This window comes from Pan troglodytes, chromosome 2 (assembly GCF_028858775.2).
Source record: "Pan troglodytes isolate AG18354 chromosome 2, NHGRI_mPanTro3-v2.0_pri, whole genome shotgun sequence".
Classification (NCBI taxonomy): domain Eukaryota; kingdom Metazoa; phylum Chordata; class Mammalia; order Primates; family Hominidae; genus Pan; species Pan troglodytes.
The window spans coordinates 13097380-13121274 of record NC_086015.1 but is presented as its reverse complement, the minus strand read 5'-3'; the positions used below and the strand labels follow the sequence as shown (position 1 = coordinate 13121274).

The window sequence follows — 23895 nt, the reverse complement described above, 5'->3', positions numbered from 1 at the left end:
ACCTTTGTTCAATTAGCTTTTTCTCAAATGCATGTAGTCTTAGAAGCCCCTGCTCCCCCTTTTTAGCATAGCATCTAGCAGTGATCTTCAGACCATGCTTTGGAAAGTATTGTTTTAGTTTAAGCTTTTTATTTGATAGGTGAGGTAGCTAAGGCTCAAAGAGGGAAGTGATTCTCCAAGGCCACACAGCCAACAGTGGAAATGAGAAGCTAGATCTTTTGCCTTGTGCCCCAGAGGCCTTTCTGCCAACCTGTACTGCTCCTGTCCCTCATTGGAAGAGATATCTTGAGAGTGTGGACCTGCGACTGTGTCAGGATCCAGGCAATGGTAAGACGAGATTAGGCAGTCCAGGGGACCAGCACTGGGGAGGGCTGAGCTGAAATTTGGAGTCAAACTAAGGTTAGGGCATCTGTTGTAACCAGTCCTTGAAAGCTAGGAAGGCTATGTCCAAGTGGGTGCCAGCTGCTGATTCTCAGTCAAGGAAGACAAGCCTTCAGGAAACATCTTCTGGAGCAGTGGTCCCCAACCTTTTTTGCACCAGGGACCAGTTTTGTGGAAGACAATTTTTCCATGGACCAGGGTGGGGCGATGGTTTCGGGATGATTGAAGCACATTATATTTATTGTGTATTTCATTTCTGTATTATTGCATTGTAATATATAATGAAATAATTATGCAACTCACTGTAATGTAGAATCAGTTTGAGCCCTGAGCCCTGAGCTTGTTTTCCTGCAACTACATGGTTTCATCTGGGGGTGATGGGAGACAGTGACAGATCATCCTGCATTAGATTTTCATAAGGAGTGTGCAGCCTAGATCCCCCACATGCGCAGTTCACACCAGGGTTCGAGGACCTCTGAGAATCTAATGCCACCACTGATCTGACAGGAGCTCAGATGGTAATGCCCGCTCACCCACCGCTCACCTGCTGCTGTGTGGCCTGGTTCTTAGTGGGCCATGGACTGATCTGTGGCCTGGATGCTGGGGACTCATATTCTGGAGGACCTGAGATTTTTCCTGGAGGACTTGAGAATTATCATTTACTCTCAAGAGGAATTGGGATGCCAAATCATTGTTTCTCAAAGTGTGTTCTGTGGAACCCCACTCTCTAGCCATTCATGAGGATTGTGCAAGGAGCTCAGACCCTGGTCATACCAGCTTAGTACACGTAGAATTAAAGAAAAATTCTGTGGGGCTTCCCCACATCTTTAATATGCTACTGTCACTGTGAGTCACTGTGGTAGGGAAATGATGTGTAGGGTTCTCCAACTCATATGACCAGGGAATCCCATCTGCAAGGAACCTCTCTCTGTGGGTTTGTTTCATGGACATAGTTGAGGAATTTATGTTGTTGTAGATCAATGAAATTTATGCTGATTTCTGTACCCCTTCTGACCCCACCCGAAACATTCCTGACCTTTCGCTTTTGAAAAGAGATTGGTAAATGTAGCCAGCAAACTTCTCCCCCGCTGACATTTGTTCTTCCACATTCCAGAGCAAGGAGATTGGCCTGCAGATGCACGAGGAGCTCCTGAAGGTGACCAATGAGCTCTACACAGTAAGTTCTGCCCAGGCTCACTGCTGTTTTGGGATTGGGTCTCTGTCTTCATCACCAGAGCTGGAGGGAAGCAAAACAGAGGTCTGGAATGACCCCGGGCCTTTCTTATTGCGTTTTATGCTGAGTGACAGTGGGTCATCATGTCAGGATGTAATGACTCACAGCCCCAGCTTCTGATTCTGTACATCTGGGGCAGGGCCTGGGCTTGTCTAGTTTGTCAAAATTCACGAGAGATTCAAACGACCTGCCGCTGTGGGGCGTGTTACCTGCAAGAACAGAGGGCACAAAGTCAAGGCCGGGGGAGTGTGAGTGTGAAGGCTTCTGAAGGCAGAGATGTGAGTTTTGGAGTGAGGCAGCACAGGCTCCAGCAGAGGCCCCTCCTTACCGACTGTAGGACCACAGGCAGGTGGGCAGTTTGTCTGAGTCTCAGTCTCTGCATCTGCAAAATGGAGCACGGTTCCGAGGATCATGGGAGGTCATGGGGTGAGCCTGCATTGCCATCTCCAAGGCATAGTTTCATAACATCACAGTGTGGTCCACAGCTGACTTTGTTACCTGCTTGGAGTCAACATCTAACTGTGCTTGAGATGAGTTTTAGAATCCAAGAAGGTGAGCAAATGGGGACACAAACACATGAGGCGATGATGCAGGAACTTTCAGACTGTGCTTTGAGGAGCCTACGGCTTCCTCAAGAGGAATGTGGGGACCCCATGGAGAGATATGGGGAGTGGGGTGGGTAGACCCAGCAGGTAGAGCTCCAGGCCCCTCAATCCTACCCAATCAGAACAGAGAAGAATGGTTATGTTTTAAATAGATAGGTGCCCTATATAGCATTTCATGAAAAGTGTGTTTGTGTGTTGGGGAGAATCTGCTGGTAAAATTGTATTTGAAAATCCCTGGTATGAGGGGAAAGAACAGCAGTCTGTGAGAAGCCCCTTCTGTTTGGTTTTATTATCTTTCTGTGTTTATATCCTGTGTGGCCAGCAGGTGGTAAATTCCTCAGAGGCACTGAGAGCCTTTGCGGGAGGGCCTGGACCTCAGGTCAGAAAGCCTGCCTCAGATCCCAACAAGCTACGGAACTCTAGGCAAGGCGTTTTTTTTCCTGGCCTCAGTCTCCCAATCAGTAAAACGGGGCTGAGAGTTCTTAGTAAAAGTTGAAACTTTTAATTCTGTGATTCCAAATTAAGAAGCAAAACTTGAGTTGTGGGTAGTTTTTAGTTGAGTCATTCTTAGGGTAAAGGAAGAATTGCTGCTTGAGAATGCATATTGCTTTGCATCAGCTGGTCACTGGGGGGCAGAACAGCCTGCTGGGTTAAGGCACAGATTTTGAAGCCAGAGATCTGGGTTCAAATCCAGGTGTTAAGTAGAAATACTAGTACCTGCTTAGTACACATCCTTGTGAGAATTCGAGGAGATCCTATATGCAATGGATGCTTAGAACATAGAGAAAAAAAGAGCATTCTGTACCAGAAGTTCTGAGTGTCACTATCATCACCATCACTATCATTGGCTCCTCCTTGATGGGTGTGAGGTAGGCTGTTGTACATACTCACGGTGGGGGGAAGGGTGGTGATAAATAATGCAAGCCTGGTAAACCGAATGGGATTGTCCTGCTCAGAATTCTGCAGCGAGTTTGGCTAGACCAGGTGCTCCCCAGTCTAGGTCCTTTTTATGTTCCTCAGGCTCCACTTTGAATGGGTCACTTTCCTCCACAGTGTCAAAACAACTTAGCCCCAATGTCCTGGGACCCCCCATTCATTCCCACCTAGGTCTCTAACTTTTGCTGTGACCTCCAGCGGGGCTCCTCTTCTTGGTGCCCTCTATTTACACCAAATACCTTCCCCCTCTGCTGCTTTTTTCCTGCAATCCCTGCTGTCTATACCTACCTGTTAGTGTCATTCTCATTTTTCAAACTCAGACCAAACCCCACCACCTTCAGAATGTTATTACCTCTCGGCTTCAAGTTCCTATGGCAGATGTACCAAAATCTCTTGTAGCTTTATTGTCTATATCCCGTCTCCCAACATGTTGGAGTATAAACTCCCTGGGAGTCAGGTCTTGGCTGAGAAACACTGCATGAAAGGCCCAAAGGCTCCATTTGAACCCAGCTGTGTGTCCTTGGGCAAGTCCCTTCACTTGTCAGTTTCACCTGTGACAAACAGGGATGGTCACCTTTCTGTGGTTTGTAGACTGGACAAGGCCAGGTGATGGTCAGAGATCAGGAGGACAGTGGCATCTCTCTGTGTCCTTCAAGGTCCCAGTGCTCAGCACAGTGGCCTGAATCCAGCAGGTGCTCCATGCACACCTCCCTGTGCTGGCTGCAGGGCAGGATGGCTGGACAGAAATGCCGCTGGTATTGGAGACACAGGCCAGGCAGGGTGGCTGAGGCCCCAACAGGACAAGCCATGCCTTGCCATTTCCACAGCAGCCTGGTGAGGGTCACCAGAAGCTAGTGGAGGAAGAAGGGTCCTAGCTCTCTCCTTTGGAAGAGTGGGATCCTCATGGTGCCAGCACACCCCCTGTGAAGATCATTTGTTGACTGCACACTGAGTCTTTAGTAGTTACTCAGAAACTCAGTTAAATTCAAGCATTTGGGGCCACATGCTGTGGGCCCAGAGCCGCAGTAGGGCACAGTGGGGGATCATGAACATTCAGAGTCTGTCTCTGTCAGAGTCTTGTACATCCTTGGTGCTTCCAGGGTGCTCACTGAAGCAAAGGAGGGAGGAGGGAGGGATGAATACATGAAAGAAACTTGTCTTACTCCTAAGGAGTTTGGAATCTGAGCAGAGAGATAAGACTAGTGGGTGAACCACCGGGGCTTGTCGGGGGGTGGGGGACTGGGGGAGCGATAGCATTAGGAGATATACCTAATGTAAATGACGAGTTGATGGGTGCAGCAAACCAACATGGCACATGTATACCTACGTAACAAACCTGCACGTTGTGCATATGTACCCTAGAATTTAAAGTATAATAATAATAATATAAAAAGAGTAGTGTGTGAACTGTTGCTACAACACAAGTCAGAGCCTAGTATGTGCTGGACATGTGGGCTCACAGGGGAGGTACCTCTGGGCTTGGCTGTGTGACTCGCCTGTGAGCTCTGTGGGGCTGGACTTTGTTCCCCACAGTGTGCCCAGAGCCCCTGGCCAGCCATGCACACACATAGGAGGAGATGGGTGTGTATTAGTTGAGGGAGATGCACATGTGTGAGAGATGGGTTGAGAGGAGGAGGGAGGGAGAACAAGAAGGAAAAAGATTCAGAAAAGTGGGCTACTGTGTTCCAGGGTGAGCTTTGAGCTTGGTGCCTTTGGATGGGTAGGAATTAAAGAAGCAGAGGGAATGAGAGGAAGAGAGAGGGAGTTCTCAACGGGGAAGGCAATTCAGGATCACGGCAGTGCACACTGATCACAGACAGATCTGGATTTGAATTCCTGCTGCACCACTTACCAGCTTGGCCAAATCAATTAACCTCGTTGGCTCTCCTTCTCTTTGTTGCCAAACAGGGATGATCCTAACATCTGTAGCCACTTCATGAGTGCTTATGATGCATCTCACTCTGTATTAGGTATTTTATATATATTATTTAATTAACACTCTTACATTTTTACAGATAAAGAAATGGAGGCACAGAGAAGTGACTTATTTAAAGCCTTTGTTTCAGCTATCAGTTGCTGTGTAACAAACTACCTCAAAACTCTGTGACTTAGAACAACCACAATTTTCTGTGCTCGTGATTCTGTGGGTCAGCAATTTGGGCAGGGTTCAATTGGGGCCACTCCTGTGGCTGCAGTTTTCTGGTCAATTAAAAAAAGAAAAAGAGCCCAAAGTGAGCAAACCCCAATGTGCAAGCACTTTTCAAGCTTCTGCTTGTGTCATATTTGCTAATATCCCATTGGCCAAAGCAAGTTACACAGCCAAGCCCAGAGTCCTGGGTTAGAAAAGCAAGGCCCCCTCCCCTTGCAGAGTCACAATGCAAAGGGCCATGCCTGCAATGCCAGTAATGATCACAATCCTCTTTGCAAACAGTTCACTCCAGCCACCCAGCTGCTGGCGGCACTATGTGCCCCAAATTCATGCTTCATTGCTAGGGATTTCTTCTGAGCACTTTCTAGTTACCATGCCTGGTTATACAAGTCTACAGTCCCCCTCCTCCCTCAGTCCTAGGGTCATTACCACAGTCACTGAGGAACAAATAATGCAGAGAAAGGATGTTCCAGTAAACTCCACTTTTTTTCTTCTTAAAGTTCTGTAAGGGAGGTGGTGGTGGTCAGTTCAGGGGGTCCTACAGGGTATAACGATGGTGGAGATAAATGCTAAAGGCCCCCATCACTTGCTTTAGAGAAAAGGCTTGTCTCTATCTGGGGCTAGGAAGGATGCAGAGGAGACTGCAAGGCCAGGCATTTTGTTCATTCATTTATTCATTCACTCACTCAATAAGCCTAGTCCTTATCACCCAGTCCTTATCTGCTCAGCCCTTAGCACCTTGAGGCACCCTCCTCTTTAAAGCATGCTAGCATGAGTGTTTATGCACATGTGTACGTGCACACACACACACACACTTGCATACATGCATGTGCAGTTTGACATGCACCACACACTAGCACATATGCACACTCACGTGCTTGTATGTACATACACATATATGCAAGCATGGGCACACATATATCCCACTCCACTTCTTTTCCCTCGAACTCCCATCAGCCCAACACAATATAGTTCTTGTTCATGTATTGGCCTGGGAGAAAAAAGGGCAGAGGTAAAGAATGTGGACCAGTATGGCAATCCTTCTAGAAGAGGCAAAGCAAAACAAAACAGCTCACAAACTATAAGCCCCACTGTGTTTTCACTGTTCGGCTAAAAATGTGTTCAGATTTTCAATATATTTCTATATGATGAAATGCATGTGTGTCAGTAACTAGTGAACGTCCAGTGTCCCCCCACCTGTCTCTTCCTCTGTGTTCAGCAGTTCTGCTCCAAACTGTGGGCCGGCCTTCCAAGCCCAGGGCTGCAGGAGAGGCCCAGTGACTTTGTTCTTTGCCATGTGGGGAGGGCCTGAGGAGTGTCCATTCATACCCAGTAGCAGCTGGTCACAGGTAGACCCTAACTGGAGCCATGAATCACTCTACCTTTTACTCGTTCAAGCCTTGATTGATTGTGTATGGGCTCAGGGATGTGACATCAACTCTGGGCCAACAGGCAAATCTTGGCAAAGGTGTCTCCCTCCTCATGACTTCCCTCAGAGATGGGGATGGTGGAGAGAGCTGAGACTGGGAGCCCAGGAGCCTGATTTCTGGTCCCAGCTCCACCCTGGGCTCACTGCGTGTCTTTCTAGGATGACATTCAGGTACAGCCCCACAGCTTCATCCTATCTTTGGGCCCTCTGTCATTTACTGAATATTTTTCTTTAAGTTGACCTCCCCTCCCTTTTTAAGTTGCCCCAGTGTTAGTTAATTAGTGGAAAGCAGCCCTGCGTGCTGGAAGAGCACAGGTTTTAGAGTCAGCTGGGCCTAACTTGAAGGCCCTGCCACACAAACTCCCTGAGCCCAGTCCCTCCCTGGAACATGGAGCTGCTGCCAGTTCATTTGTCTGGATTATTCTGGGGAGAGTGATTGTCATAGAGTATAGCCCAGTGCCTAGCAAACCTGAGTCCTGAGTCATTGTGTCTTTTATGAAAGAATGAGGCATAAATATTTTTCCTACATAGTTTGGAATCTTTCTTCTCCATTCCCCATCTCCACTGGGCCAGCCAGAGCCCTAAGAATGTTTTGCTGGAAAACGTGCAGCCACCTCCTCCTTCGTTTCCCATTCTCCAGGCCTGCTCTCTGTGATGCTGGCTCCATACTTGAGCTGGATGACTTTCCTTTAAAAAAATAGTTTAATATTTAAATTTAGAAATAGAAGATACATACACTTGGTTAAAAAAATCAGACAGTAATTAAACAATAAAAGAAGGTACCCAGGAAGAAGCATGTCTCCTGACTCTTTCTCCATCCCCGTATAACCTCAGTTACTAGGTTATTAGTGTCCAGTTAGCCATGTCTCCTTCCAGAGACCTTTTAGCCATCAATCAGCACACACGTTTGGGCATATCCCACACATTCCTGTTTTATGCAAGTGGTGACAACTGTATACTTACTATTCTGCATCTTGCTTTGCGTTCATAGGTATATTTTGGAGATTGTTTCATCTCAAGAATAACTAGAGCCTCCAATCATGTACAGTGCTTGTTGAAGGCCAGGGGCTGGTCTAAATGCTTTACATGTACCGATCCATTTCATCCTCATCATAACCCTTTGAGGTAGGTGGCATTATGACCACGCCCATCTTAGGGATGAGAAATCTGAGGCACAGAGAGCCCAGGTGGCCAGCTCAGGGTTGCCCAGAGGGGAAACAGCAGAACCTGCTCCAGACTCCGAGTGCTTAAGCGCTCCCCTACACTAGTGATATAAATACATTAAACTATTTATATGACTATATAGAAACTACTTATCTGGGCTGGGCTTGGCTCATGCCTGTAATCCCGGCACTTTGGGAGGCCAAGTCAGGCAGATCGCTTGAGCCTAGGAGTTCAAGACCAGCCTGGGCAACGTGGCAAAACCCTGTCTCTACAAAAAATACAAAAAATTAGCAAGGCATGTTAGCGGGTACCTATAGTCCCAGCTACCCGGGAGGTTGAGGTGGGAGGATTACCTGAGCTTGGGAGGTGAAGACTGCAGTGAGCTGTGATTGCACCACTGCACTCCAGCCTGGGGGACAGAGTAAGACCCCATCTTAAAAAGAATTAAAATTTAAAGTTAAAAAATAAACTACGAACCTGCATTTATTGTGGAAGGAAATGATACTTCACATTAGCAGATGAAACACAGTTTGGTATAAATAGAAGCATTCTGTTAGTTAAGTGAAAATCAAGCAGTGTTGTATATTCAAGCTTGTGCCTGCCAGAGCAGCAGGCGAGAAGCTTTGAAGATGTGTGGGCACGACTGTTTTTTCCTCCTGATGTAATCAAAGGATCCTCAGAGAGCTGAAAGGGGTGAATAACAGTACACTAAACAATGCAAGAAGATACACAGAGAGAAGCATATCTCCTGACTCTTCCTCCATCCCCATGTCACCTCGGTTGCTGTGTTACTAGTGTCCAGTTTGGCAGTGTTTCCTTCCCATGACACTGAAAGTCACCTTGCTAACACAAGTGGAAACACTGACCCAGAGCCAGATAGTGGGGCTCTGACACTCGGTTTCCCCCGTCTGTGGAATGAAGGTGTGGAGTTTGAGGAATACTGAGGCTCCTGCCAGGCATTGATCTTCATGCCACTGTGCCCTGGAAGGGAGACCAGGGTCCTGACTCAGACTTAGGGCAGGGCAGCTCTGCGGGGCTGTCACAGCCTGCCAGCCAGGGTGTGTGCACAGTGTCATCCAGGGATGGAACTGGTCCTAAGCAGAATGGAAGGGGTTTCCCTCTAGGTAACCTTCCCTTCTCTTTCTGCTGTCCTGCCCAGACACCCATTCACTAAGAATACATGTATTGATCATCAGCATATCCAGACCACAAGATGTGGCTGCACACTATGACAGGTGTCTTAGTGGGGATACGACAGTGTGAGGGAACATGGAAGAGGTGGTGATGAAATCTACTGAGCATCAGGAAGGTGCCAGAGAAGAGATGGTATCTGATCGACAGTGGACAGTTCCTGGGTGCAGAGAGGGGCAGAAGGAGCAGCACTTAGAGCGGTGGGAAGCTGCACCCGGGATGCTGGAGGGAGCCTCCGCCCAGTCAGCACTGCTCCTGAGTCACTGCACTGAGCCTGGCCGGTTGGGATCAGGACTGATATGGGTAGTTGGGGAGGCTGAAAGGGAAGGAAGTCTGCCTTTTGCAATTCGTTTAGTGGCAAGGGACTGGAATCCGGTGCAAACTGGCTTAGATAAAAATGACACTTTGTTGAATCACGTGAACATGTAGCTCAGGTCTAACTGGATCCAGGGGCTCACACACTGATTTGTCTGTCTCACCAGTACGGCATGTATTCTGTGAGGCCAGAGACCCCATCTGTCTTCTATACTGTATTTTGACTGTAGTGCATTTGGTATAGTACCTGACACATAAATAAACATTTGATAATTGAAGGTGTAGCTGTTCTCCCCACCAATATACTCACTAGATCAGAGGCAGTAGAACTATGCCTCCCCCATTTTACCCTTTTCCCTCCTTCCTTCTCTTCCTCCTTCCCTCCCCACTCTTTCCAATCCATCCATCCATCCATCCATCCATCCATCCATCCATCCATTTATCCACCTTTTGGAATCAGTCTCTCTCCCACTTCTGGTTTGTTTTCCTCTGCGTGGACTTCATGATCTGGCAGGCTTCTCCCATGTGGTGACAAAAATGGTCCCTAGCACTGCAAATTCTGCTCCCATTAGCCTCTCCCCACCCTCCAGTGGAAAGAAAACACTCCCTTCCCAGTGTTTCCAGTGAAGCCCTAGGGTAGCATCTAATTGGCCTAGCTGAGCTTCCTATGGCTAGATGAACATAAGTTTATGGATTGGCCAGGCCGGTGTCTCGTGCCCACCCCAGGATTGCGGGGTGATGTCAAATTCCCATGAACCACATGTACTGAGAATAGTGGAGGGGAATTTGGGGGATTTCCTCGAAATAAAATTAGGGGGCTGTTCCCAAAGAAAGAAGACTGGATGAGTCTGGGCAGAGAAAAACAACAGGTGTCCACTGAGGAGGAGTCCCTTGGGGAGAATGAGGAAGTGGTTCCATTGGCTGGTGCTCCTGATGTTCATACCTGACATACCTGATGTTCCTCCACCTATCAGTTGCTCCCCAGTCCTGTTTGCCTCCTGCTCCCCTGGGCTAATGCTCACTCTGCTGCCTTTGTCTAAGACACTCCACCCCCACCCCAAGCCCTGCTCACCCAGCTAACAGCTACTCTTCCTGCAATGTTCAGTTTAGATGTCACTTCCTCCAGCCTCAGGAAGCCTTCCTATGGTGCCTAGTACTTCCTTCATCATTGTACTTATCCCACCATGTGATCATCACTTGTGTAATTGCCTGTATCTCTACTACAGTTTGGATCCTATGAGGGCGGCGACCTGCATGTCTTCCACACTGTAGTATTGCCTAGCATAGTACCTGGCACATAATGAACTGCTCAATAAATATTTAATGATTGATGGTACAGCAATCTCCCTACTTCCAAGTATGCTCAGCAGAACACAGGCAATAGAACTGTACCTCCCTCATTTTACCCTCTCTCCCTGCCTTCTTCTCTTCCTTTCTCCCTTTCATCCACTCTCCCATCTATCTACCCATCCCTGCATTTATCCACCCACCCACCCATCTGTTCATCTGTCCATCCATCCATCTACCCATCCATTCAGCCATATTCATTGATCCACTGATCTTGTGATCTGTTGATCCAGCCAGCCCAGCCAGTCATTCATTCATGCAAATATGTATTGATACTTGCTGGGTACCAGGCTCTGCTCTGGTACAGAGAATACTATCATGAACAAGATCCTGGCCTCAGGACTTTGCTTCTCTTTTCCTTCAAGGAGGTCTCAGTCATGCACTGGCCTAGGGTTTCACCCATACACAAATGCTGGAAGCAGAGAGCCACTGTGCCCAGGGACAGCCCTGTCTGCAGGGTGGAGGAAGCACACAGGGACTGCATCATTGAGAAGCTGTTTTCTAACAACTGATCCTTATCCTGCTTCAGGTGTCCCTTTATGGATGCTGTCAACTTCCAGGTTCTGTTTGCCTTCTTTTGCATTTAAATGAGGGGCTGAAAGATGGTACAGATAACACTTTGCTGTTTTCAGAATCTGAGGATCAGGGAAGAGGCAAAAGGCAATGTGTGCAAAGCAAACGGCAGTGTGATGACCAGAAGAGGCAATGCTTAGCGGTAAACAGACCTGGCCTGCAGTCCCAGCTCTGCCTGGCTTTTTGTGTGACATTGGACAGCACTCTTGCTATTTCTTTTCTTTCTTTCTTTTTTTTTTTTTGAGATAGAGTCTCGCTCTGTCGCCCAGGCTGGGGTGCAGTGGCACAATCTCGGCTCACTGCAACCTCTGCCTCCTGGGTTCAAGCTATTCTCCTGCCTCAGCCTCCTGAGTAGCTAGGAGTACAGGGGCCCACCACCACGCCTGGCTAATTTTTGTATTTTTAGTAGAGACAGGGTTTCACTATGTTGGCCAGGCTGGTCTCAAACTCCTGATCTTGTGATCTGCCCGCCTTGGCCTCCCAAAGTGCTGGGATTACAGGCGTGAGCCACCGCGCCCGGCCCGCTCTTGCTACTTTTGAGCCTCCATTTCCTTAAGTGAGGGGCTAGGACACCAAGATTTATGGAGGACCTTTTATTCTGAGAACACATGCAACTGAACTTGGTCCAAGAACAGTTGTCTTAACTGACACGTCCCTACGAGGTCCTTCCCTAGACTCCCTGAATAGGGTCTGGAGGGCTGGAAAGTGAATCCCTTCCCTGGCATCAAGCGGATGGGTACCTCTGAGAGGCCCTTCAGACACCCCCAGTTCTGGAACTTGGCCTCAGCTGAGCTCCTGCATCCACCTCTGCCCCTTCCCAGCCCTGTGCACACTGCTGCTGGCAGTTGGTCACTTGATAATTTGCAGTTGACAGCACTTTCCCCATCTACCCCCTTCTGATCTTCACCAGGCAGACACGGAGAGGACACACCTCTCCACAGCTACCCAGCAAGTAGTGGGAGGGCTGAGTCTCAAAACCAAGTCTCCCGAATTCCAGTGGGCTGGAGGAGCCTTTCACCCCTGTCTTACAGTTGAGAAAGGGGTACAGGGAAAGCAAAACAACCATGTGTTCAGTAGGCCCAGGCTCTGGGGTCAGCCACCTTGGCTTTGAACCCTGACTCCGCTTACCAGCTTTTCACCTAGAGAAACTTACTGACCTATTCTGGGCCATGGTTTTCTCATCTGTAAAGCAGGGATCATAGGATGTCTATCTCATAGGGTTTTTGTGAGAAATAAATGAGTTAATATAGGTAAAGTGCATAAAGCAAGGCCTGGCAAGTAGTAAGTGCTCAATAGATGCTAGCTGCTATCATTGTTGTTACTGTCATCACACTGCCTCCCAGGATTAGGGAAAGGACTCATTGAAATGCTCCTTTACTAGAAGGACTCCTAGAAAGAGGTTTGCAAACTTTGAAGCAATAGATAAGGTTAAATATTATTTAATGCATCCTGGACTAGCAATATTGAGCTAACTGTTCTAGTCTATTGAGCTAAGGACCATGCATGCTGAAGCCCATGTATCAGGTAATTAAATAAAAGAAACATCTAGAGGATTCTGGGTACAAATAGAATCACTTTGGAGAAACTTCCAGGTGAACTCTTTGGTGGCAGCTGTCTGTCATAAGTCACCCTCGGCAGTGGAGTTCACTGTTATTCTTGGAATCAGGAATCGAGTAGATCACAGGGAGTTTGGCCCCAGGGTACTTGGGTTGTCTTCTCCAAGCGTGGGATTTTTGGAATGAAGTTTAGCGACTGTCTGGGAAGTTTGGCCTGTCGGAGGGCAGGAAGAGTACTCTGTGGCTCAAGAAGAGTAGAAAATGATGTAAAGGGAGAAAAAATAAAAAAAGAAAACTAGGCAAAGGATATGTGGGAATTGAGAACACCCAGCTGGGCTGTTGACCTTGAGAGAGTGGATGGATGCATGGTGATTGGACAGGAAGATCTAGCTGTAAATAGAAAGGCTCTCTTTTCCCCTGAACTACCCAGCACAGATGACAGATTCGTGGCGAGGCAAGCAGACTCAGAAGCCAAAATAGAAAAAGGAGATGTAGCAGGAATCATTGAACGCAGACGGGGATGGGATCCAGACATGAAAAACACCAGCAATATGGTGGTGAGGCAAAGAATCCAGGGTTGTCTGTGGATGTGGAGGGACATGTCGAGAAGGGGGAAGGTGGGGTCCTGGAGACAGCCGCAGCAGGCGTTCTCACACTTTAGCCACACCTATTTTATTTTATTTCTTCTTTACATTCCATCCATTTTTGCTCATTTGTAATCTCCCTAAAACTCCTAGAAACCCCCTTCTTGCTGATTTCATCCTCTCTGTATGCCAGTTCCACCAAGACCATATCCAAATAACTCAATGGGCTCATTTATTTTAAGTTCCAGGATACATGTGCAGGACACGCAGGTTTGTTACATAGGTAAACGTGTGCCATCGTGGTTTGCTGCACCTATCGGCCCATCACCTAGGTATTAAGCCCCACATGCGTTAGCTATTTATCCTGATGCTCTCCCTCCTGCCGCCTCCCCTGACAGGCCCCAGTGTCCTTTTAACTAAGGCATGAAGATCATCAAAATAGGCACCTGCTTTGATTATCTGCAAGTCTGCAGTCACCCCTTTCGGCCACTAGATGTCGAGAACGCATCAATATGGCACATATTCTGGTCCATTGAGTTATTTGGATGTGATCTTGGTGGAACTGGCATACAGAGAGGATGAAATCAGCAAGAAGGGGGTTTTTTGGAGTCTTAGGGAGATTGCAAATGAGCAAAAATGGACGGAACGCAGAGAAGCAATCTTTCCACCAAGACCCATGAAGAAAAGTTGACTGCATTTTAAATCCATGTATTGTTTTCCAAGTTTGGGGGATTTTTAGAATGAAGGAAGAAGGGAGAAACATGGCATAAAAATATTTTTTTTCACATTAGTTAATGTTCTCCAGAGCTTGTAAGCATTTCCAAGTGAGCATGTTTCAGGTTCTTAAACCCTGAGCCCAAATCAGGGATAATAATGATGATGATGGTGGTGGTGGTGGTGGTAGCATCTGATAGATACCTCCATGGCTCTTACTATGTGGAAGGTATTGTTCTCAGCACTATACAGAAATTAACTCATTTAGTGCTCGTAACAAGCATAGGAAGTAAATTTTTATCCCATTTTTACAGACGAGGAAGCAGAGGTCAGAGAGGTTGTGTGACTTGTCCAAGGTCACACAGCTAAGGAGTGGGACCATCAGGATTCAGCCCAGACACTTGTCCATATTCTTACCTTCCATGATCTGCAATATATGTTGCCATATTGACTCCTGGCCAGTGGCAAAGGCAACTTTCTGAACAATGAATCAATGCTGTGATTTAATGATAAAAGTCACAGAGCCTGGGCGTGGTGGCTCACGCCTGTAATCTTAACACTTTGGGAGGTCAAGGCGGGAGGATCACCTGAGGTCAGGAGATCAAGACCAGATTGACCAACACGGTGAAACCCCATCTCTACTAAAATATAAAAATTAGCCGGGCATTGTGGCGGGTGCCTGTAATCTCAGCTACTCAGGAGGCTGAGGCAGGAGAATCACTTGAACCCAGGAGGTGGAGGTTGCAGTGAGCCAAGATCATGCTACTGCACTCCAGCCTGGGCAACAAGAGTGAAACTCTGTCTCAAAAAGAAAAAATAAAGTCACAGAATTCCTCATTCTAATAAACGCACTTCACAGCACTTCAAATGACAAGGAATAAGATTTTAGGGTTGGCCAGGAATTCATTCTGAGTTCTCTGACTTACAGGGCTTGGTTAGATAGGAGCACATTTCATTCCTGGGGGAAGCCTTGGCTCTGTTAGCTGTTACAGTAATCCAAGCCACAGAAGAGAATGAACAAGGCCCAGGAGCCATGGATTCCAGAAGTTTCTTTGTTTCTTAGCATAGAAAGATGATCATACACTTGGCATTGCAAAAGAAAAGTGCATTTCTGGTTGGGGACCAGTAAAAATGCTGTCGGTATGGAGCAGCCCAGCCAGTGTTCAGGCTACTAAAAGTATGCCTGCTCAGAAAATGGTAATGAATTTAAAAAATTCATTAAGGGCTGGGTGTGGTGGTTCACACCTATAATCCCAGCACTTTGGGTGGCTGAGGCAGCAGGATCACTTGAGCCCAGGAGTTTGAGATGAGCTTGGACAACATGGCAAAACCCCATCTCTATTTCTGAAAAAATGATACAGACAATCTAGGATGATCTGGTAGAAAAAGTGGTGGATTAAAAGTGAGAGGCCAGATTTCCAATATGATTAAATATATATTTACCATATGACCCTCCATCCCACGCCTGGGTATTTACCTAAGAAAAATCAAAATACATGTCCACACAAAGAAATGTACATAAGTATTCATAGCAGCCTTATTCAAAAATAGCTAAAAACTATAAACATCTCAAGTAGCTGTGGACATATGACTAAGTAAACAGATTGTGGCATAGCCATACAATGGAATACTTAGCCATAAAAAAGAAGTTCTGATATGTATGGCACCATCAGTGAATCTCAGAAAAGTTATGCTGAATGAAAAGAGGGCTGATCCAAAGGAGTTTATATTGTATGATTCCATGGAACTGGATTCTAGAACACACAAAGCCAATCTACAGTGACAGAAGGCAAATCTATGATTGGGGCTGGGGTGGGGTCAGGGATTGGCTGCAAAGGGGCATGAGGGATCGTTCTGGTGCCGTGGAAGTTCTATATTTTGCTTGTGGTCCTGGATACATGGATGTAAAGTCTGGCATCTCTGCACTGATAGTTTGCACCTCCGAGCCTCAGTTTCCATGTTTGTCAAACTAGAAGGTTGTTGGATTAGATGATGTCTAGAATTTCTTCTGGCTCAGAAATTTCCCCTGTAATAACAATATCCATTTTTTTATTATGGAAGTAGAGTAGCAAAGTGCAATTTGCTTTATAGGAATTGTTTTTATAGGCAAGGATGAATTTATTCCGGAGAGCATAGAATATCTATTGGGTTACTTAATATTACTCATTTCGGGTACAGAGCCATTTGCAGCCCATTGTACTTCAGGAAACAGCTGAGAAAATGATTTGTGTGTAAGAAGGATGTTTCCCATTCAATTCCCATGGGTATGGGAGGAGGGGCTTTCCCCGCGGCACTGGGAGGAGAGGGAGGGATGCCACAGTCACTACTGGTAGGGCTAGAGAGGACAGCTGAGCAAGGGCCAGGCTTGCCTTGTCACCTCTGACAGTCCCCAGATGCTTGGAGCTATGGTTACCCTTTTAAATTTCCTCCTTATTTATTTATTTATTATTATTTTTAAATTTCCTCTTTACTCGCCCATGCCTGGCTCTTAGTTAGGGCTTAATGATGTTGTTGTTGATGATGATGGTGATAGTAATGACCATCATCATCATATCCAGTCCTCAGAGAGTCTGTGCAAAAGTAAAGGAAGGCAGGTGCCCAGAGCGTGTTTTGGGACCAGGGCAGTGGCCAACTAGAGCGTAGAACTTGTTATGGAGCCAGGAGTAACAGGGAGGGCCGTGCTGGGCCATAGCTGGCTGCTGATTTCCCCTACTTGTGCACCCCCAGGTCATGAAAACCTACCACATGTACCATGCAGAGAGCATCAGTGCAGAAAGCAAGCTGAAGGAGGCTGAGAAGCAGGAGGAGAAGCAGTTCAATAAGTCAGGAGACCTCAGCATGAACCTGCTCCGGCACGAGGACCGGCCCCAGCGCCGCAGCTCTGTGAAGAAGATTGAGAAGATGAAGGAGAAGGTGAGTGGGGGCCCTGGGCTGGGAGCAACTGGGGACAGGGCACAAAGGGGAGGGCCATGCTCTTGGTGGACAGCCTTAGCCTTCCCCCTTATTCCCCTGCATCCCAGTGGGGTGGTGGTGGGTAGGGGGGATGGGACAATATAGCCAGCATCTCCTCTTTTGGAGATCGGTGTCCTAGTGGAAGCAGGGCTGGACATGCCCGTGCTAGCACTGGTTAGGCCTGGCTTAGTGCTAAGGTCAGCAGGCAGACGAGGTGCTCAACTCATAAGACAGCTGAACTGTGACGAGATCCACACCCAGCAAGCACCTTCTCAGATGAGCTGGAATCACAAGTCATTAGCGGGAGCAGGGGCTTGTTCCAGAGGCCAATTTGATGGCCAAGGGTAGGGGCGGGGGGTGAGGTGGGAACTGATTGCTGAATGTGTCTCAACAAGAGGGACCAGCACCTGGAAAGCTGGTGAAGGGTTCATTCCAAAATTGCCATTGCCAATTCAAAAATGAAAGAGTTAGAATCCCTGTGTATTGATTCTGGAAAAGTCCTTTAGTAGGGTGTGGTGGGAGGAATTCTAGCTTTGGAGTCAAATGGGCTGGGTTTTGAAAATGCCACGTTTACAACACCTCTCTGAGCTGCAGTTTTCAAATCTGATAGGAGTGGCAAATTCGTCTCATCTCTCATGTCAACTCTGATCAATTGCCCAGAGCACTGGGCTGAGAATTGTGAAACTCTATCCAGATTTAGTTAAAAGCAGTGCTGTAGGGCTGGCCACAGTGGCTCATGCCTGTAATATCAGCACTTTGGGAGGCCAGGGCGGGATGATCGTTTGAGCCCAGGAGTTCGAGACCAGCCTGGGTAAAATGGCAAAATTCCATCTCTATTTATGAAAAAAAAGGCAAAGAATTTGAATAGATGTTGCTCTTAAAAAAACATGTATGAGTGGCCAATAAGTACATGAAAAGATTGTCTGGGCCAGGCATGGTGGTTCACACCTATAATCCTAACACTTTGGGAGGCCGAGGTTGTCAGATAGTTTGAGCCCAGGAGTTCGAGACCAGGTTGGGCAACATGGCAGAACCCTATCTCTACAAAAAATAGAAAAATTAGGCAGGTGTGGTGGCATGTGCCTGTAGTCCCAGCCGCTTGGGAGGCTGAAGTAGGAGGATTACCTGAGGGAGGTGGAGGCTGCAGTGAGCCATGATCACATCACTGCACTCCAGCCTGGGCAACAGAGTAAGACCCTGTCTCAAAAAAAAAAAAAAAGATTGCCTCTATTATTAGTGATTAAAGAAATGCAAATCAAACTCAATGAACTATCACTTCATACCCACAAGGATAGCTAGAATTAAAAAGGCAGACTATAGGAAGTATTGGTGAGAATGTGGATAAATTGGAATCTTCACACACTACTAAAGGGAATGTACAGTGATTCTATCACTTTGGAAAGCAGTCTAAATGTTAAACATAGACTAAGTTACCATGTGACTCAACAATTTTATTCCTAGGTATCCACCCAAGAAAAATAAAAACATATGTCCATTCAAAGACTTGTACATGAATAGCAGCATTATTCTTAATAGCCAAAAGATGGAAATGACTCAGATGTTCATCTGCTGATGGATGGTTGAATAAAATGTGGTATATCCATGTGATGGAATATTATTCAGCCATGAAAAGGAATGAAGTACTGACACATGCTGCAACATGGATGAACCTTGAAAACAGTATGCTAAATGAAAGAAGTCAGTCACAAAAGACCACATATTGTACAATTACATTTATGAAATGTCCAGCATAGACAAATCTATAGAAATAGAAAATAGATGATTGGTTTCCAGGGGCTAAGGAAGAGGAAAATGGGGAGTGACTGTGAATGGGTGCAGCATTTCTTTCTGGGGTGAAGAAAATATTCTAAAGTTAGATAATGATGGTGGTTGTATGACTCTGTGAATATAGTAAAAATAAATAAAAATAAAATAAAATAACCAAGCAGGGAATGATAGGACTACAACATAGGGAGAAAGAGAGAGGTAGAGTGAGTGCTGACTGGAAGTCCAGAGGCTGATTTTTAGTTCAGAGTTGTATTTTTAGTTCGATTATCTACTGGCTCTTGGGCAAGCCACTTCTCTCCAGTTCTCATTTCCTCATCTATAAAATAGATGAGTTTAATGAAAATACCTCTAACATCCTTTCTAGGTATAACATTTTATGAGTCTATGAAGGGCTAAAAAATGGTCTCAGGGTCATGGTCATAGTTGTCCACTGGAAATAGGCCAAGAATATCAAAACTCTCTGTGGGGGTCAGGTGCATGGCTGGCGTAGGATGTAACTGCCAGGACCCAGGGGAAAAGTTAGAGATCTCTGAAGAGAATTAAAAGGATGAGAACTCACTGTGGAATAGGAAGGTGTAAGAATGTCTAGGCAAAGGAGAAAAACCATTTATTTACAGAGACCTGACTTTTTACACAGCAATGGGACTCATCAGTCTGAAAGGAGCAGGGGACAGCTCTCCAGCCCACTTCCTCTTTCCTGCTCCACTCCCAGGCTGGCTTAGCCAGGAGCAGCTCCCTGGGAGGCAGTCGGGTCCCTGCTGAGATGGGCGGCTCTGGCTGCCCCACCCCGCCTCTCCCATCCAGTCATCCTCCCTCCCTCCTGTCCTCCAGTCACTGAAAATGACTGAAAATGACCTTGTGCAGGGACAGTTCTGGGTGCTCCAGACCTAGCAATGAACACAGCAGATCAAGTCCCGAACCCCACTTATTTTCTAATGGGAGATCACTGACAATCAACAAGTAAATAAAAGGGTAGAAAAAAATACAGTTTCAGGTGGTGGAAGTGCTTATAAAGAAAAGAGCCGGGCAGGGGTGGGCAGAGGGAGTGGGAGAGGTAGATGAGCTTGTCATCGAAAGCCAATCTGGCCTTGAGAACTTGGGCCAAGGCTGAGGGAACCATGAGTTTGAGGGCCTTGAGACAGGAATGAACTTTGCCTCTTAAAGGATGGACCAAGGAGGCTGAGCAAATGAGGGGGAGCCTGGGGGAAGGTGGAGCTTGAGAAGTGAATGGGACAAGGCCATGGAGGGCTTCTCAGGTGCGAGCAGCAGTTTGAGACATCACTGGAGGGTGCTGGGCAGGGGTCTTATTGATTGATTGATTGATTGAGACGGAGTCTCCCTCTGTCACCTAGACCTGGAGTGCAGTGGTGCAATCTCTGCTTACTGCAACCTCTGCCTCCTGGGTTCAAATGATTCTCCCATCTCAGCCTTCCAAGTAGCTGGGACTATAGGTGCATGCCACCACACCCAGCTAATTTTTGTATTTTTAGTAGAGATGGGGTTTTGCCCTGTTGGCCAGGCTGGTCTTAATCTCCTAACCTCGGGTGATATGCCTGCCTCAGCCTCCCAAAGTGTTGGGATTACAGGCCAACGCTCCTGGCCAGGGATCTTATTTGCACCCCACCCTAGCAAGGACCGTCAGAGGCTGCTGCTTATCTAGTGTCCTCATCGGCTGTGCAGGTGCAAGGTGCAGGTGTAAGGGGAGCTGCCTGAGTCCAGGTCCAGCCCTTACTCATCTAGCAGATGGAGGTCTTCCATAGGCGTGGCTGTGCAGGGCTTGGGTGGCAGGCAGCTGCTATAAAGAAAAAAAACCACTGGGCCAGGCATGGTGGCTCACGCCTATAATCCCAACACTTGGGAGGCTAAGGTGGGAGGATGGCTTGAGGCCAGGAGTTCCAGATCAGCCCGGGCAACACAGTGAGACCCCACCGTCTCTAAAAAACTTGAAAAACAAAAACAAAAACTAGCCAGGTGTGATGGCGTGCATCTATAGTCCCAGCTACTCGGGAGGCTGAGGTGGGAGGATTGCTTGAGTCCGGGAGTTAAGGCTGAAGTGAGCTATGATCACACCACTGCACTCTCACCTGGGTGACAGAGCAACACCCTGTCTCAAAAAAAAAAAAAAAAAAAAGGAATAGAAAATCACAAACCCCGTCCTCTTAAATGGCTTGCTCTTACATCTACTCTTTTCTTCTTCCAGAGGCAGGCCAAGTACTCTGAGAACAAGCTGAAATGCACAAAGGCCCGGAATGACTACTTGCTCAATCTGGCAGCCACCAACGCAGCTATAAGCAAATACTACATCCATGATGTCTCTGATCTGATCGATGTGAGCTCCCTGGGGAGTCTGGGACTGAGCAGGGCCCACACCTGGGCTGGCACACGTCACTGGCTGAAGGAGGGGCTGGTCTTTGTCTTTACCTGACATTCTCGGGTAGCCATGGCTCTTTTGAGCCCTGCTGGAGGGGAAGGGCAGTGATTTTGGGAGCTGGAAAATCAATGTTACCTCGTGGTGTCTATTTTCACGAGTGGGACATGGGCCTCTGGTGGCCCCAGTGCAGTTGGCTTGGGCAGTCGTATATCCAATGGCAACTTCCCAAGTACCCTCCTGGACACCAGGTCCTTTGCTGGGTTTGAGGGGTTCAGGGGTGAACCATACACAGTTCATGCCTTGGGGGATTTCCCGGTGTGGTAAAGGAGATGTTATTAGTAAAATGTTTGGCGCCCCTAGGGCCACTCAGCCAGACACGTGTACATGCGAAAGAAAGTAGCGAATGAGACAGACTTAATTATACAGATCAGCTTTGTGTGGGGAGGTTATCTTGGGAGAAATCGGGCAGCTTAAGCAAATGGAGAACGGAACACTGACTCCCGAGTACCAGCTGTGCAGGACACGCCACAGGGACAAGCAGACTGGGAGAAAGAACATTGTGAGCGGTGGCGCTGGGGAGGGCTTCTGTGTCATCTAAGTAGGAGCCAGGACTGTTTCTCTCATGTCCTCCTTCCTGCACAGATGGGGGAGCTGGCCCTGTCCATGTTTAGTAAAGGCTCGGTACGGTTGATGGACTCTTTTCCTGGTGTATCCTGTTGGGAAGTCAGGGGGCTCCTGCTTTTCCCGTGGCTCCAGAGGGGGACCCATTGTCAGCATTGCAAGGAGAGGGAGCTCCCAAATGGCCCAAGGCCAGACCTTCCTCTTTCCTACTTTTCACTTTCTTTTTTGCCCTTTCAGCCCTTTTATTCATTCATTTACCATATATTAATTGAGCACCCGCTGTTGTCTGGAACTTGAGGAGCAGGAGCAGTGGGTTGGCCCTCGGGGAGCTTACCTCGCCAAGGACATGTTGATAGGTGATTTTAATACTAAGTGGCAGGGGTCACAGTGAGAGAGGTAGAGGGAAATGTGGACCCCTGGACGAGGATCACCTGACCAGCTCTGAGTGGGGAGAACATCAAGGAAGCTTTCCTGTAGGAAGTGACCTCTAAACTGAATTCCAAAAGAAGAGTATTCCAGGCAGAGGGGATGCATGCACACCACCCTAAAGAAGAGAAAGATGGGCTCACGCTTGTAATCTGAGCACTTTGGGAGGCCGAGGCGGGTAGATCACAAGGTCAGGAGTTCGAGACCAGTCTGGCCAACACAGTTAAACCCTGTCTCTATTAAAAATACAAAAATTAGCTGGGCTTGGTGGTGGGCACCTGTAATCTCAGCTACTCGGGAGGCTGAGGCAGGAGAATCAATTGAACCCGGGAGGCGGAGGTAGCAGTGAGCTGAGATCGTGCCACTGCACTCCAGCCTAAGTGACAGAGCTAGACTCCGTCTCAAAAAAAAAAAAAAAAAAAAAAAAAAAAAGAAAGAGAAAGATGGTGAATATAGGGAACCTAGTTCTGCTATTGCCCAAATCTGAACCACAACTCCCCTTGAGGGGCGCCGTGAGGTTTGTGCAGTAGGATTCCAAAGTGCCTTGGGGCCTCCGGGAAGATTCGGCTGTGGAAAGGGAGGTAATTGTAAGTCACTATGGTGGCCAGTGACCACCCCTCCACATCCTGGCTGTCACCCATAACCTTCCGTTGTTGCCTCTCCCCAAGTGCTGTGATTTGGGCTTCCATGCCAGCCTGGCCCGCACCTTCCGGACCTATCTCTCAGCTGAATACAACCTGGAGACCTCTCGCCACGAAGGGCTGGATGTCATTGAGAATGCAGTGGACAACCTGGATTCCCGAAGCGACAAGCACACAGTCATGGACATGTGCAATCAAGTCTTCTGCCCTCCACTCAAGTTCGAGTTCCAGCCCCACATGGGGGATGAGGTAGGCTTCCTCCTGGAGCCTGGGCTTGGGGCTGCTTCCCTCTGTTCCCCCATGTGCTCCAGTACATCATCCCTGGTTGCACGTACAGAAAGTTTCTATCCGACGCCTGGGGTCAAGCTCCTGGTTCATGGGCTTCCCCAGCTGAGGAGTTTACCACTAATACCCTAATCTTGCTGTCTCAAGTGCCCCCCGTGCAGAATTACAGGACCTTGGCTTCCCTTATAACCCCTCCCAGCTATGTCTAGAAGACTCCAAGGGAGCCCCAGTCTGCACACAGGCTCATGTTCTAACCCCAAATGTGCAGGTGAGGTCCACGGGAAGCCTGGGCCTCACTGTAGCCTCAACACAGCCATTCAGGCTGGTGCATTCCACCAGGGCGCTCCCTTCCTCCAACACTGCAAGCCTTTGATACACCAGACGATCGAGTTTCCTTCAGTGCTTGTGCTGCTCAGATCCTTGTTACATTCTGAATAAAACAAACGAAAAACAAATGGAAAGAAGGCCCTTGTCACTGGCCCCAACACAGCCCTACTCGTTACCCAAGGCTTACAAAATCACTTATGCAAGTAGTTCCCTGAGCTTGTCTGTGTAACTGCTCCCTCTGGGCATTGGGGGAACCCACTCCAACAGTGTCCCAGACCCAGCCAGCCTCTGGGTCCCAGTGAGGCT

The 23895-nt window shown here is 47.7% G+C and overlaps 1 protein-coding gene across 24 annotated transcripts in view; it reads left to right on the top strand.

Annotated features, from left to right (window-relative positions):
- The window catches only part of SRGAP3 (SLIT-ROBO Rho GTPase activating protein 3), a 415313-nt gene that overhangs the window by 314461 nt on the left and 76957 nt on the right, over positions 1 to 23895 (top strand). For 21 of the 24 annotated variants that reach the window (XR_010155079.1, XR_010155083.1, XR_010155080.1 and 18 more), the window contains 4 exons: positions 1496 to 1558; positions 16906 to 17091; positions 21119 to 21247; positions 23005 to 23226. Coding sequence is in view for 17 of the 24 variants with exons in the window: in XM_016940386.4 (XP_016795875.1) it covers positions 1496 to 1558; positions 16906 to 17091; positions 21119 to 21247; positions 23005 to 23226 (600 nt within the window). In the remaining 7 variants the exon portion in view is untranslated. The remainder of the gene's footprint in view (positions 1 to 1495; positions 1559 to 16905; positions 17092 to 21118; positions 21248 to 23004; positions 23227 to 23895) is intronic. The other 3 variants (XR_010155082.1, XM_054681411.2, XM_024355292.3) reach the window with 1 other exon arrangement.